Source organism: Paroedura picta, chromosome 1 (assembly GCF_049243985.1).
Source record: "Paroedura picta isolate Pp20150507F chromosome 1, Ppicta_v3.0, whole genome shotgun sequence".
Lineage (NCBI taxonomy): Eukaryota > Metazoa > Chordata > Lepidosauria > Squamata > Gekkonidae > Paroedura > Paroedura picta.
The window spans coordinates 180,065,394-180,081,188 of NC_135369.1; the positions used below are offsets into that span (position 1 = coordinate 180,065,394).

Genomic DNA, 15,795 nt, shown 5'->3' on the forward strand with positions numbered 1-15,795 from the left:
GCTATAATGATTTTTTAATGTGGGGCTTTATTTTGTAAATGGTTTGCTGATAACTGCGGGTAACAAATCTAATAATAAATAAATGTTTAAAACTGCAATTTTATTTGTTTTTGTTTTATTTGTTTTATTTGTTTTTTCTATATTGAATCTTTATGGTTTGGGCTGTTTTTGCTTTTTTTTTTTTTTGCTACTTTTTTGTTTGTTTTTTTCTTTGCTACTTTTCTGTTCTCCAGTAGCATGGTCCACTGGTAGTTTGAAGTGTGAAGTACTGTGAGGATTAGCACATTCACATAGGAGCTCTTTAATAACCCCTCAGGTACATGACTGGTGCCTTTTTCATCCATCAGCCCTAGAACTTCAGCTCTTGCCTACTGTATTCAACTCAGTTTTTCAGACAGCCTCTCTAATGAGCTCAACCCTGTGCAATCTGGGATGACCAAATGCTATGGCTCATTGGTAGAGTACCTGCTTTGCATGCAGAAGGTCCTAGGTTTAATTCCTGGCATTTCCAGTCAAAGGGATCAGGTAGTGAGTAGGTGATGTGAAAGACTTCTGCCCTGCAGTCTGAGCAGACAATACTGATCTGGGTGGACCAGTGGTCTGAGTCAATATAAAGCAGATTCATTCGTTCACATCCACTCTCTCTGATCCTCTTCCATCAGATATTCCAAGCAGTAATTGAATCCCGAGCCTTATATAATCTTAGTGCCTTTCTGCTAAGCTCCATCAGCAAATTAATTTCATGTTACTTCTGCTTCCATTGGCCAATTACATCCAGTTGAACATCCTGCCATTTCAGGCTAATCCCAAATCCAGATCCTACACATTCTCCACGGGGAGGGAGTGGGGCAGTTGAAACTCTGTATACTCAATATGACTCAATATGTATACTCAATATGAGCTTCTTGTGGCGCAGAGTGGTAAGGCAGCAGACATGCTGTCTGAAAGCTCTGCCCATGAGGCTGGGAGTTCGATCCCAGCAGCCGGCTCAAGGTTGATTCAGCCTTCCATCCTTCCGAGGTCGGTAAAATGAGTACCCAGCTTGCTGGGGGGTAAACGGTAATGACTGGGGAAGGCACTGGCAAACCACCCCGTATTGAGTCTGCCATGAAAACGCTAGAGGGCGTCACCCCAAGGGTCAAACATGACTCGGTGCTTGCACAGAGTGCTTGCACCTTTACCTTTTATACTCAATATTGTTAAAGATATGGTTGGCATCAAGAAGTATTGATATGAAGAAGAAGCATTTTCGTGTTTCATCAGAGTGGGCTCATAGCCAAGCAAAGTGAACTCTGACTAGCTTTCCTTTGTTCCCAGGGTGATAAAGGCGAGAGAGGCGTACAAGGATTGGAGGTATAGTATGATAAAATATGTGTCTGCTTCTTCAGCTAGAAAATATAACAAGCAATGTTCTTCAAGGAGTAGCTGATTAATTTCTCTGTATAGCCTTTTTGGGGGTGCATATGAGGCTTCTTCAGAGGTTCCCAACATTCTGAGCCTTTTGGCACCTTTGGCATTCGGACGCAGGTGGTGCATGCAGTCACAAAATGGCTGCCTCCGGAGTCAGAGCCAACCACAAAATGGCTGCCACCAGAGGCAGAGCCAGCCACATATGGAAAGCCTAAGTACACGGGAGAGGGGGGATCATTTTTAAAAATGCACTGGGAAAGAGAAGTGAGGCAGTAAAACCAGCTCTGTGGTGGCAGCTTCTGCTGAAACATTCTGCCAGCCAACCAGATCTCCAGTGGACAATCATAAGATCTGCTGGACTCAGAGTCACACAGAGATAGAAGAGATTGCAAAGGGCCGTTCAGTCCAGCCCACCACCTTCTCAGGGACTTTTTTTCATCAATCAGACCTGGCCCCACCTACTTTCTAAAAAAAAGTTGGTGGCCACTAGGACATAGACAAAATTGAGAGGATTTAGAGGAGAGCAACGAGGATGATCCAGGGACTAGAGACCAAGCCCTATGAGGAAAGGGACTTGGGAATGTTCAGCCTGGAGAAGGGTAGGTTGAGAGGGGACATGAAGGCTCTCATGAAGTATCTGAAAAGTTATCACTTGCATGGGGCAGGAAAAGGTTCTTGGATAGGATAGGACCCTCTGTGATGGGTTTAAAGTACGTGTAGAATGATACCAGCTAGATAACAGGAAAACATTTCACAGGGTAGTGCAGAAGTGGAATTGGCTGCCTAAGGAGGTGGTGAGCTCCATCCCTATTGGCATTCAAGCAGCAGCTGGACAGATACTTATACTGGATGCTTTAGGCTGATGCTACATTGAGCAGAGGGTTGGACTCGATGGCCTGTATGCTCTCTTCCAACTCTATGACTCTATGAAAGGTGTCAGCAGTTGTCATGACACCCATGGGCAGAATACTGGGGGGCTCTGTCATAGTTTGTACCTACACTAATGCTGTTACAAGGAAACCACCATCGGCATGGATTGTACCGTCAACATAGATGGCTCCCCTCCCCCTACATCATGAAAACGTAGTCTTCTCCATCCGAAACATTTTGCGTACTTCTGCTTTGCTTTATACTCTTAAAGCAGAAGTACGAAGAATGGCCCCGTGGGAGTGGTTAGACACAGAAGGGTGCAGGGAGATGGAGATAAAACCCAGAAACACCCTAACCCTTTATGTCATTTTTTTGGAACAGGGTGGAAGAGGTGATTTCGGACTGAAAGGCCCTCCGGGTACAAAAGGCGAGAAAGGTGAACCTGTAAGTCGACCCTTTGTCGGATGTCATTTTTTGTGTGCACCAAACAAACTATGAAGGGACACACGGACCACACACTAAGCAAAGACCAAAAGGTCCATGTGAACTTGACTACCTAGCTAAATAATGTTACATGGTGTATTTTCAACAAGAATATTGTAATTGACAGTGCAGTTACTACATAAACAAGTATGAATCGTCAACATGGCTTTCTCAAGCCAATAAAAATGTACACAACATATAATGTTTCTGGCTACGCTACACATTTGTTGTTGTTAGTTGCAAAGTCATGTCCAACCCATCATGACCCCATGGACAAAGATCCTCCAGGCCTTCCTGTCCTCTTCCATTCCCCAGAGTCCATTTAAGTTCGCACCGACTGCTTCAGTGACTCCATCCAGCCACCTCATTCTCTGTCATCCCCTTCTTCTTTTGCCCTCAATCGCTCCCAGCATTCAGCTCTTCTTCAGGGAGTTCTTCCTTCTCATGAGGTGGCCAAAGTATTTGAGTTTCATCTTCAGGATCTGGCCTTCTAAGGAGCAGTCAAGGCTGATCTCCTCTAGGACTGACCGGTTTGTTCGCCTTGCAGTCCAAGGGACTCGCAAGAGTCTTCTCCAGCACCAGAGTTCAAAAGCCTCAATTCTTTGACGCTCAGCCTTCCTTATGGTCCAACTTTCACAGCCATACATTGCAACTGGGAAGACCATAGCCTTGACTAGACACTTTTGTTGGCAGGGTGATGTCTCTGCTTTTTAGGATGCTGTCTAGATTTGCCATAGCTTTCCTCCCCAGGAGCAAGCGTCTTTTAATTTCTTTGCTACACATACCGTAAGGCAAATAAATGGTCCAGGGCCACTATGGGGAGGCAGGCAATGAGAAATCCCTTTATGTCTCCTGCCATGCAAACCTAGTGTTGCCATAGATCGGCTGCAACTTCATAATACTTTCCACCACCACAATTGGGGGTGGGTGGGTGGTGGAATGGCAGACAGAAATCCAACTGCTCTCCAGGGAAGTCAACCACTTTCTGTCTTCACTTGAATGCATTTGTGGTTTGCAGGCAGAAATATAAATATGAATTGATCCACTTCTCTCTTCCTAGGCTGATGCTGGCCCAGAAGGTGAACCTGGACCCAGAGGACCTCATGGTGATCCTGGCCCTGAGGTATTCTGGCTATGTGTGATGGGGGAGGTCATGTGAACCACTCCATTCCCCCTCCTCTTTGGTGTTCTGGTGTCGACTCTGAGGACCTTCACCAGCTCTGTGGACAAAAATTGACACCTGTGAACATGTGACCCAAGGGCTCAGCTATGACCAACCCCCCCCCCCCAAATACCATGGAATAACCTGGTCCTTGTTAACATAACTTTCTTTTGATGCCAGCCACAGTTACTGGCAAAATGTTAGGGACTAGAACTACCGGTTCACATCCTCACAGTCCAGAAAACCCATAACAACCAACTTTCCCCTGTTGCAAAAGCATCCATATTATCTTCTTCCTTTCCTCACAGGGAGGCCCCGGTCCTGCTGGAGATCCTGGCCTGACGGTAGGTTGCCCACCTGGCTGCTCTTAAGGACTAATCCTCCCCAGGGACTTTGCTGTCCACTTCACATCTGTTCCAGTTAGCTGGGGAACAGCAAAAGCATAAGGCATTACCGTCTCCAGCTCTGGGTTGGGAAATATTTCAGACTTTGGGGGTGGAACCAGGAGTGGGAGGGGTTTGGGACAGGGAGGGATCTCAGTGGTCTATAATGCTATGGAGACCACCCTCCAAAGCTGCCATTTCCTCCAGGGGAACTGAACTCTCTTGCCCGGAGATGAGCTGTAAAACCAGGGGATCCTCAGGTCCCACCTGGAGGCTGGCATCCCTGTAAGGCATATCAAACATTGCTTTTCACACTCTGCAGATAAGATTTCAGGCAGAATTTGTAGCAAGGATGCATTTATAACCACAAGCAGAAGTCTGACATATCCTCGTGCGATTTCTTTTGGTGCATTGGCTTTCATGTATGGTAGAAATCCATGAAGGTAGAGAAACAAAAACACAAAGGGTCAAAAGCTGACAAATTAGTCTTTAAGATGCCACAAGTCTTTGTCCTAGTAGGGATGTTGGCTCTGTGGGAAGGTGTCCCGATGCCCCGCCCAGCACACCAGGTGAGACTTGGCCCGCACAACAACCCTTTCCTTTCTACCTTTTGTTAACAGGATTGTGATGTGATGACTTACATTCGAGAGACCTGTGGATGTTGTGGTTAGTTTCTCTTTTGTGTTTTTGAGACTTCACTCACTTTTGACACCCACTCCCTCCCTCCTTTGGCTGAAGCCATGTAATGGTTGATTGTTGTTGTCATGCAGTCGATTTTTGTGATCCATTCTGTGGTATAGAGATGGGCAGCTGAATGTTAACTAATCAAGAACATGGTGCTGATAGGTTTCTGTGTGCAGCAATGGTTGCACACTCTGCCATCCTATGCAGAGTTACACCCTTTTAAGTCCACTGATGTCAAGGGACTTCAAAGGGCATAACTGTGATTAGGAGACCACTGGCAATGTATTAAAGTCGGAGAGCAGTCTGGCATAGTGTTTGAAGAACAGCGGCCTCTAATCTGGTGAGCCAGATTTGTTTCCTCACTCTTCCTACCACATGCAGCCTGCTGGGTAACCCTGGGCCACTCCCAGTTCTCTTAGAGCTCTCTCAGCCCCATCTACTGGGTGTCTGTTGTAAGAAGAAGAAAGGAACAGTGTAAGCTGCTTTGGGACTCATGAGACCTACTGAGTGACTTTGGGCCAGTTCCAGTTCTCTCAGAGCTTTCTCAGTCCCACCTACCACTCAGGGTGTCTGTTGTGGGAAGAGGAAGGGAAAGGTGTTTGTAAGCTGCTAGTAAGCTCTTCTTCTGATTAGACAGGACACTAAATGCAAGTTAGGTAGGAGAACCCCACCCCTCCCGGTCACCTTCACTCACCTTAAAAATAGTACGGGAAGGGGGGAAATCTACTCCCAAGAGCAGTACAGCAGCAAGAAACTTCATCATTCTACCCCATGCAATTTAAGTTATCTGTATTGTTTCTGTTTTATGTGAACTGCCCTGAGGCTTCATGGAGAGCATTATATAAATATAGTAGTAGTAGTAGTAGTAGTAGTAGTAGTAGTAGTAGTAGTAGTAGTAGTAGTAGTAGTAGTAGTAGGGCCATGTGGAAGAGGCGTGCTAGTCATGGCCAGATCCTTGTGGTCTAATCTGACCTTTACAGTGCAATTCTAAGACACTTTCCTGGGAGTTATCTCCATTTGAAGTACCAGAGCTGGATTCCGAGTAGACCTGCTTAGGATCATAGTGGCCTAGAGAGGGCCTTTGGGATGGTGGATAAATGGCTTAGCACTACCATTTCCCTGCCCAAATCAGGACATCTGCTGGCTTTCATCAGGCGCTAGTAACTTCAGCAAGGTATTTCTCCCTGTCGATAAAGAAGGAAACTTTATCATCACAGCATTAACTCTCTGTGAGAATGGAAAGTCAGTTACCTTGACTTTCAAGAAGTCACATCCAACTAATATATCCGCTACAACTTCTTGTAACGAAATGTATACCACATTTTAGGAATTGTTTTCATCAATACGGGCCGCTGCCATTAGTAACTTTGAAAAGATAGAGCTTAAGTTTTTAAATAAATAAAACGCTATTTGGGTTTCAATCTAAACAAAAAAGGTAAAGAAGAAAGATATAGTGATCATTCCCAGATGCTTGAGGCTGATCCTGCATTAAGCAGGGAGTCGGTCTAGATCAGCGGTTCTCAACCTGGGCGTCGGGACCCCTTTGAGGGTCGAATGACCCTCTCACAGGGGTCACAGCAGGACGAGCAGCCTGGCTGGGGGGGGGGCACCATCACTGTTGCTGCTCCTCCTGCAGGCGCCCGCACATGGTGGGACAAGAGGCAGAACTGAACTGAGAAACCCCCGAAAAAACCCAATTTATATACATTCATGAACAATGGGTCTTCACGCTATTGCTCAGTTTCGGTTTAATTTCTGTGAAAGAGCACTTGCCTAATTTTATGGTTGGGGGTCATCAGGAACTGTATTAAAGGGTCACGGCATTAGGAAGGTTGAGAACCACTGGTCTAGATGGCCTGTATGGCCCCTCCCAACTCTATGGTTCCTGTCCCTTTTTCCCCCTGACTTTCTAGCCCATGCATGATAAGGCCTTTTCTGACTAGTGGGTCTCTCCTCTCCATAGACTGTGAGAAGGTCTGTGGGCCCTTGGACATAGTCTTCATCATAGACAGCTCCGAGAGCATCGGCTACACCAATTTCTCCCTGGAGAAGAACTTTGTCATCAACGTCGTGAGCAGACTTGGTTCCATCGCCAAAGACCCCAAATCGGAGACAGGTCAGTGGTGTGACTCAGAGTTGGATTATACAGCTAAACATCAGGAATTGTGAGATGTTTTCTTTTTTTTTCCCCAGCAGATTCCTCTCAGAATGCAAACATCTGGGAACTTTTTTAAAAAATCCCTTCTGAAAGGAAACCACTGGATTTCCAGGGATGTTGGCTTTTGCCTTGGTCTGTGTTCTCTGATGTGGGTTTTTGTAGGACATTTCTCAGCTTCTCTGAAACTTTCAGGAGATCCATGTGCTCACTGGGAGCCAGAGAAAAGACTGAGATTGTTCCGAGAAAGCCAGCGTGGTGTAGTGGTTAAAGAATAACAAGCTCTAATGTGAAGAACCAGGTTTGATTCCCCGCTTCTCCTTATGAAAGCCACTGGGTAACCTGAGCCAGTCAGTTCTCTCAGAGCTCTCTCAGCCTCACCTGCCTCATAGGGTGTCTGTTGTGGAGAGAAGAAGAGAAGGTGATTGGAAGCTGCTTTGAGACTCAAGAGGCCTACTGTTACCCAAACTGCGTGAACACATGTCCTAAAAACACGTATCTTTGGGCTTGTGGGGAAGATTAGCCCAAATGCTGTGGGAGGGGGGTAACTTAGCATTTATCGGATCGTTACCTATGTCTACGAGGGTTGATTCCACCCGTAGGAACTCAAGGCAAACACAGATGTAAATGGTAAAATAGTAATATAAGCTTTTATTGAAAGGAAAATAACAAAAAGACACACAAATAGCTAACACACATACAAGCAGTCATATAGAGAAGGGGGAGGAAGAGTGGAAGGCTTGCTAGTTACCTGTCTGAGGAGTGGTGGGTCAGAGGAAGAAGCACGAACCAGCGTGGGAGGTCCCGGGTTGGAAGACACTCAGAGTGGCTGTGTGAAGCCACAGTTTTTATGGGGTTTTGGGGAGGGGGGCTATGTGACAAGGCTCAGGTAAGCATGTGCTGGAAGTTTCCAGGGTCCCCGGAGATTAGGACAATGCCTGGCCAAGTGGGGGGGGGATGGCCGTAAATGGATTTGGATAAAGGTATTAATGGCTCTGAGGAAGAGAGCCATCAGGTCTAGCTGGCAGGATGTGTGGAGGAGATTTCCCATGGCAGAGGGGCCAAGTGTGAAAAATGTTGCAAGACAAAGGATTTTCCTAGGAGCACTTAGGCAAACAGGAGGAAGCTGATGTGAGCTTGAGTCCAGAGGCACCTCTGGGTCAGGCTAAGGCTGTCATTCCAAACCTAAGGCAGAGATGGAGTCTGGCCTGGCTTGGCCAACCCTAGCAGTGTCGTCTTGGCTTTAGCTTAAGCCTAGACTATTGTGGGGTGCCATTGGTTATAGAAGACAGTGTGCCTGTCAATGAGGCAGGGGGCCCTGTCACACTTAACACTGCTAGGTGACCTTGGGCCAGTCACCGTTCTTTTACAGCTCTGACAGTCCCATGTACCTCACAGGCAGTCCATTATGGGGAGAGGGAGGAAAGGTGATTGTAAGTCACTTTGAGATTCATGGAGCATGATGGTGACATTGGGCCAGTCTCAGAGATCTCTCAGCCTCACCTGCCTCATAGGGTGTCTGCTATGAGGAGAGGAAGGAAGGGTGATTGTAAGCCACTTTGAGACTGACTCCTTTGGGTAGTAAAAAAAGTGTCTTTGCGCCTGAAATGCAGGTGAGCTCTGGATTTGTGTGTCTGTGCTCCAGCCACCTTCTTCCCTGTCATGAATGGGGTTGTGGGTGCGGATTTTGGCAGGCTGTAATGCTGCATGCCTGGAGAGGGAGTGAGAAGCTGTTTGTTCCAGGACGGTGTGGTTGAGACCTACGGTTGAAGCCTAGAAATACCATCAAATATTCTGGCCTTCCTACCTAAAGGATTTAGGATGACGGCTGAAATACCCACCTACTGATCACGAAGATTGTTAGGTCCTCCTCTTTCTTTCACTAGAGCAGGCTTTCTCAACCAGGGTATCATGAAACCCCGGGGTTTCTTTACGGGCCTGGAAGGGTTTCCCAGATGGGTGGGAGTTAATTAATTTTTTCATAGACTTTTAACATTTATTAAACATGTGTTGGGTGATCTGACCACATATGGTCACGTGGACCCGCCCTCCCCTTACAAAATGGCAATGATGACCCTGGAGGGTGAGGGAAGGGGAAGGGGGAGGGGAAGGGGAAGGGGAAGGGGAAGGGGAGGGGAAGGGGAGGGGAAGGGGAAGGGGAAGGGGAAGGGGAAGGGGAAGGGGAAGGGGAAGGGGAAGGGGAAGGGGAAGGGGAAGGGGAAGGGGAAGGGATTATACCACTTCTGGGGGTTTCTCAAAGTCTGCAGAAACTTTCAGAGGGTTGTCAGTGGTTACAAGGTTGAGAATGGCTATACTAGAGAGCAAGAGATTACCCTTCTAGAATCGCTTGCTTTTTAACATAGTCATCTTTTAGGATTTTTTTTTAATGTCATTATTTTATTGATTGTTGTCAGCCTCCCTGAGCCCTCTCGGAAGGGTGGCATACACATTTTTAAAAAATAAATAAATAACATTTCCTTGCCAGGGGCCCGGGTCGGGGTGGTGCAGTACAGCCACGAGGGCACCTTCGAAGCCATCCAGCTCAACGACGAGCGCATCGACTCCCTCTCTAGCTTCAAGGAGGCTGTGAAGAGGCTCGAGTGGATCGCGGGGGGAACCTGGACCCTCTCTGCCCTCCAGTTTGCCTACAACAAGCTCATCAAAGAAAGCCGGCGGGAGAAATCCCGGGTCTTCGCGGTGGTGGTGACCGACGGGCGCCACGACCCGCGGGACAAAGACTCCCACTTGCAGGCCCTCTGTGGCGGAGATGTCACTGTCACTGCTATCGGGATTGGAGACATGTTCCACAAGGCCCAGGAGGACGAGACCCTGACGTCCATCGCCTGCGACAATGCCGGCAGGGTCCAGAAGATGAAGCTGTTTACGGAGCTGGTGGCCGAAGAGTTCATTGACAACATGGAGCACGAACTCTGCCCAGGTCTGTCATAGCTGCCTCCGCAGGAGGGATCCAACTCAAAAGAATAATTCTTTATTTATTTCTATTTATTGATCAAAATAGTTCTAGCCCGCCTTTCCTCCTGGTTTAAGGCAGCTTACAATAGTACTTGAAAAATCTCCAGCTGAAAGCAAAGGTAAAAGAGCAAGCCCCCAATCCCGCCCTCCTAAAAGACTCCTGCCTTTGAAACCCCTCCCCCCAAAACCCCTGACTTTTTATCATATGCTATGCTGAGGTCTGTAGTTAAGGCTATTTGTTGTTGCCTTTTCCACAGCTGCCTTATATGGTTTTGAATGCAAGAGATGTTCAGAGGTGGTTTGCTCCAGTTTGGCTGCTTCCCATGATTTATGAGATTATATGTATAGGAAAAGACTTTGTGGGCACCAGGGGAGGAGAAGGAACTGTTTCAAGTTCAGAAAATGATGTTCTCTTTGCCGTTTTTATAGAGACGTTTTCTCCTCACAGCCCTGTCTATTGTTTTCCTTCTCATTTCAGATCCTCAGATTGTCTGTCCTGAATTGCCCTGCCAAACAGGTAAAAAAATCCGGGAATGACCGGAACTATATTCACCACAATCTTTGTTATATAATATTCAAAGTGAGGGGAAGGAAGTCAAACTAGCCCAAACTAAATCCAACCACTTTCAGTAGGCACAGTTGCCATTTTGTGTGAATAGAACAAAGCATATGTTTTCCCCAGCTCCAGATATGCACCATTGGGAACCAAGATTATGAAAGGTCGGAGTTCATGCGTACCTCAGCTGGATAATAACATAAATAAAAAATAAATAAAAATTTGTTTTTCTAACCTGCCCTTCCCATGAGGCTCAGGGCAGGTAACATCATACAATAAAACACACTGGGTTTTGTCCTATTCACACAAAATGGCAGCTGGGTATTTGGGGAGGCTTGTGGGTACTCCTCTTATGGGATGTTGGAGAAAGTCTGTAATTAACTGGAAAAGGCTCATGTGTGTTGCTAGTCCAAAAAAACCTAAAAGGAAAAGGGGGAGGTTATTTTGACCGGAACTTGCCGCTCCATCATTCTCCCTTCCCAATCAGTTATCTGTCTTTGCGAGTTACCTTCATAGACTAGTACCTATTTTGCATTATAGCCCATTCTGCTTGAAGTGGCTTTGTCAGTTCAAACTCAACACCACAAGGATTTCTGCACATGCAGTTTTCAGCTGGAGTATCTTTCCCCCCCCAAAAAAAAACTTGCACTCTTTCTCACTGCTCAGGCCCATACTAGATGTGATGCCATGAGGATACCACCACCGTTTTAAAGTCATGTGAAAATGCCATGAGGGCCCTATCTTCAGAGACTGAGGTGGGCTTAGATGCTCTTGTTCCTCCCCCCCCCCCTTATCAAGTGTCAGAATGGCCACACATACGGCCACACAAGTGTTTCATCACTTGAAAAGGTGGGGGAGCACTGTGCCGCAGATCCCATCATTCACAGGGGAGAGGGGGGCTCACAGTAGCCACGAGGACTCCATCACATCTAGTTTGGCTCTTAGATTTTCTAAGCTTGAATGAGAAAGACCCTCCAACTGGCCCCCTTTCTGGGGGTAACATCCAGTCCTCTTGGGCCAGAGTACGACAACAGGAAGAGAGGAAGTTGTGGTACATACCAATTTTGGGTAAGCATCAGAATGATCCCATTTAGCATTGCTGTGGTGTGGGTTTGGGGCAGATAGTCTGATAGTTTTAAGAACAGTCATTTTATTATTATTTATTTACTTATTAAATGTATAGACTGCCGTTCTTTGCAGACAGGCTCAGGGCAGTTTACAACATATTCAACATCTAGTTTAAATACAATGAAACCGTAAAAACAGTAATACCTTATGGTCCATTATGCTTATTCTCAGTTGCTTGTTCCCTGGTGAGATACTCTGGAGTGGGAAAGAGGCTTCCCATATGATTTTGTTTACTTGTCCTGGCCGCAGCCCTACTCCTAATGGTTGTATACTGCTGATGAAATAAGCAACCGTAGTCTCTTTTGTATGCTCTGTCTTGCAGGTTGGAACCATTTAGATAGACTCCTTTATTTGAGCAAACTCCATGGTCTGTCCCAGCTAGGCCTGTGCAGGTCACTTTAGATCAGTGGTCCCCAACCTTTTTATCACCGGGGACTGGTCAACGCTTGACAATTTTACTGAGGCCCGGAAGGGGAGGGGGTAGTCTTTTGCCGAGGGATGTCACCACTGCCTGAGCCCCTGCTCCGCTTGCTTCCCCGCCGGCACCCCTGACTTCCCACCACCCACTGGGGGGCGCTGCCAGCAGCAGCTGCTCAGTGCCCTACCGAGGGGGAGCCCCAGCCATGGCAGCCACTGGAGAGCACCAAAGATGAGCTGGCGGCAGAGTGGCAGGGCAGCCCCTGAGTCAGCAGCCAGGGAGAAGGACGAGGAGGAGCTGCGGACCGGTATTGACTGATCGACGGACCAGTAACGGTCCCCAGTCCAGGGGTTGGGGACCACTGCTTTAGATTCCAAAATGCATTTTCTCCCGTGGCTGTGCTGGGAACGCACAGCCACAAGGGGAAATCCTCAGCATTGTAGAATCAAAGTGACTGACAGGTGTATGAGGAATTGGTCTTTGCAGTAGGAGAAGTTCTGCTTTTTATAACTGATGATGGGGGTGGGGGGGAATCATGAGATCAGAAACCTGCTCACCTAAATACGGGATGCTCACCAGGTTGTCAATTAGTCTTCTCTCAGAAGTGGAATTGCTATTTAGATTTTGAATTTAACCCTTTCTTCATTCATAAAAGCAACCAAGTTGTCCATCCCTGCTCTTGCATATATAATGCTGGTTTTTTAAAAAAATTGAAACTTCAGACCTTCTCTAAAGGTGAATACGGATGATACTGTGCCTTCCATAGTAATAATGACGCCTTGGATAGTAGCATGTCCTAATTGCCATATTTGCACTAGCTCCCATCTGGCACCAGGATCCCAGCATCCCAAGAGATGGCATTTCTATAAGAGTGAAAAGAGGGTCAGTCATTTGCTGCTTTTAGAAAAATAATCAGGATAGATGAACACTGGAGAGCAAAAGCATATCAGAGGATCTTGCCTTCTCCTCTCCAAAAGCAGTTCTGAGAGCAGTTCTGTTTGTACCTTCAAAGTGAAGCTAGAGAGTGGGAACTCAACAGAGCAAACCATACTGAAAACCTCTAATTGCTGTGCATCATGCGGTCCTAAACAGAGTTGCATCCTTCTGAAGCCATTGATTTCATGGTCCTTAGAAACATGTAACTCTACTTGGGGCAGCGTGGTCAGTCCCCCAATGAATCCAGTGAATGGGGCACCTCTTGCTTCCTAATTTGCCATTCCCCAAAGAGGGGGGGAGTATATTTTCTCCTTTGCTCCACATGGAAAGGTAAAAATGGACTGGACCACACAATGTTTGAAAGACACAGAAGGGACCTCAGATTTCATGAAGTGTACTTATATGGAATATCTTACCTACTCATTGTAGATGCCTCTTTATTAAATAGTATTATAGGTGGGCCATGGCTCAGGGGTAGAGTTTCTGCTTGACATGCGGAAGGTCCCAGGTTCAATTCCCAGCATCTTCAGCCAAAAGTATCAGGTAGTAAATGATGTGAAAGACCCCCCACCTGAGGCTTTGGAGAGCCACTGCCTGTCTGAGGGGGCAATATTGAACTTGAGTGAGCAATATTGACCTTGAGGGACTAAAGGCCGACTTCAGTATAAGGCACCTTCATGTGTTCACATCATAATAATGATATTCCTCAAAACATTCACTTCCTTTTGGGTGTTTGTACATAACTAATGGGACTTCTCTGTTTCTCAACTTCTATGATTATTGTGTGGCAAAAAAGCAGAAGGTGGAAAGCAGCACTCTAAATTCTCATATACAAGTGGGGACCCACAAGAAACTCACAGGAGCAGCTGTCCCGTCCCCCCGACCTTTCGCTTCCTCCCCTCCCCCCCAGCTTCTCTCACTCTCTTTCCTCCTCCTACTGCCCCTTTTCCTATTCTCTGTCTCCTCTGTGACTGTCATTTTCTCTCTTTTCCTGTCCCACAACCCAACACGTACTTGCTCTGCCCCCACCCCATCATACATTCCCTCTCTTTCTGACTCCACCACTGTCTCAAGCCTGTTTCCTCCAGCTTGGAGCCAGCTTGGTGTAGTGGTTAAAAGTGACAGTGTCTAACCTGGAGAAACATATGATTCCCCACTTGCCCGCATGCAGCCAACTGGGTGACCTTGGGCCAGTCAGTTCCCTCCGAGCACTCTTAGCCCCACCTCCTTCACAGGGTGTCTGCGGTGGGAAGAGGAATGGTAGAGGACTGGAAGACTCTTTGAGACTCATGAGGCCTGCTGGGTGACCTTGGGCCAGTCAGAGGTCTCTCTGAGCTCTCTCAGCCCCACAAGGCTTTCATAGGGTGGCCATGGTTGAACAGTAGCAAGCAGCCAGGCCTTGTTGTGTTGTGCGTTTTGGGTGCTATCAAGTCGCTCAGAGGTTGCTGCCAGACCTCAGCTTGCCTGTAGGGTTGTGCATGGAGGGGGGAAAACTTTTCAGATTCAAGGTTTCCTGATTTGGTAGAACTTGAATCAACCAATCACTGGTTTAATACACTGATTTGAGTTGGGCCGATTCAAGAACCTTGAACCAATTCTACCCAAACAGTGGCAGACACCTGTTTGGCAGCTTTGGAGGCATTTAAATACCTCCAGAGCAACTAAACAACTAATCCTGAGGATCATCTATTTGGTGAGGTCTTTATATGTCTCCCTGCAGATCCCGCCAAGACAGTGGAAATGGGGCTGCCTAGGAAAGTGTCTTTTCTGGGCTCAGGGTGGGGGGTTGAGATAAAGGCACCAAACTTTCTGGGTGGCTGCAGGAGCCTCTCCTGAAAAGAACCCCAAAGATACAAAAAGATTGGACGGGGGTCAGATTTTAGGGGCACCCAAAGAGGGGGCTTCATCGGGCCTCCATTATTTCCTAAGATGGCAACAGACCAGTGAATCTGTTTTTTCCCTCATCATAGGAAATAACAGAGATCAGATGGTTTAATACATATTGAATCATGGTCCAATATTATTGAATCATGGGGATTCTTTTGAGCACAGGGTCCTACATCTATGCGGCAAGTTTGGTGCCTCTACCTCAACCCCACTCCCCAGAGCCCAGGAAAGACAAAAGGGGGGACCAACTCTTCTTCGAACCATTCACTTGCTCTAATCACCGAATCATGCCAAATCACAATTCAGCAATTTCAGCAAGGTTGATTCGGCCATTTAAACATATTGCAGTTTCAAAGTAAATAGATTAGAATTTATTTAATACAGCATTTAACCAGAATATAATATACATGCATAGATTATTGATAGAATAAAATGTTTTAGGAAGTGTAAAACAATATTGACACACTGAAGTTAGTTTTAAAGAATGAAATCCCATTTTTACATGATTTGAAGTAGGGTTGGGCGCCTTGGCACCCAAAGCGGCTGTTCACTCCCGACACAGCCAGAGCCACGCCGTGTGTGTGGGGGGGAGGGGAGGTGCGGGCATCGGCACACCGGCGGGTACACGCATGCAGGTACACCAACGGGAGCGAATGGCCACTTCCTGCTGAAGTGCCGAACCATAATTCGAACCGATTCAGACGATTTGTGCCTGAATCAAGGTTGAGTCAGGTCCTTTTCTGCTAGATC

The 15,795-nt window shown here is 46.9% G+C and overlaps 1 protein-coding gene across 3 annotated transcripts in view; it reads left to right on the forward strand.

Annotated features, from left to right (window-relative positions):
* Positions 1-15,795, forward strand: part of COL6A2 (collagen type VI alpha 2 chain) — a 62,571-nt gene that overhangs the window by 31,499 nt on the left and 15,277 nt on the right. For all 3 annotated transcript variants that reach the window (XR_013226979.1, XM_077314032.1, XM_077314023.1), the window contains exons 20-27: positions 1,318-1,353; positions 2,662-2,724; positions 3,824-3,886; positions 4,234-4,269; positions 4,929-4,974; positions 6,956-7,108; positions 9,633-10,085; positions 10,599-10,637. Coding sequence is in view for 2 of the 3 variants with exons in the window: in XM_077314032.1 (XP_077170147.1) it covers positions 1,318-1,353; positions 2,662-2,724; positions 3,824-3,886; positions 4,234-4,269; positions 4,929-4,974; positions 6,956-7,108; positions 9,633-10,085; positions 10,599-10,637 (889 nt within the window). In the remaining variant the exon portion in view is untranslated. The remainder of the gene's footprint in view (positions 1-1,317; positions 1,354-2,661; positions 2,725-3,823; positions 3,887-4,233; positions 4,270-4,928; positions 4,975-6,955; positions 7,109-9,632; positions 10,086-10,598; positions 10,638-15,795) is intronic.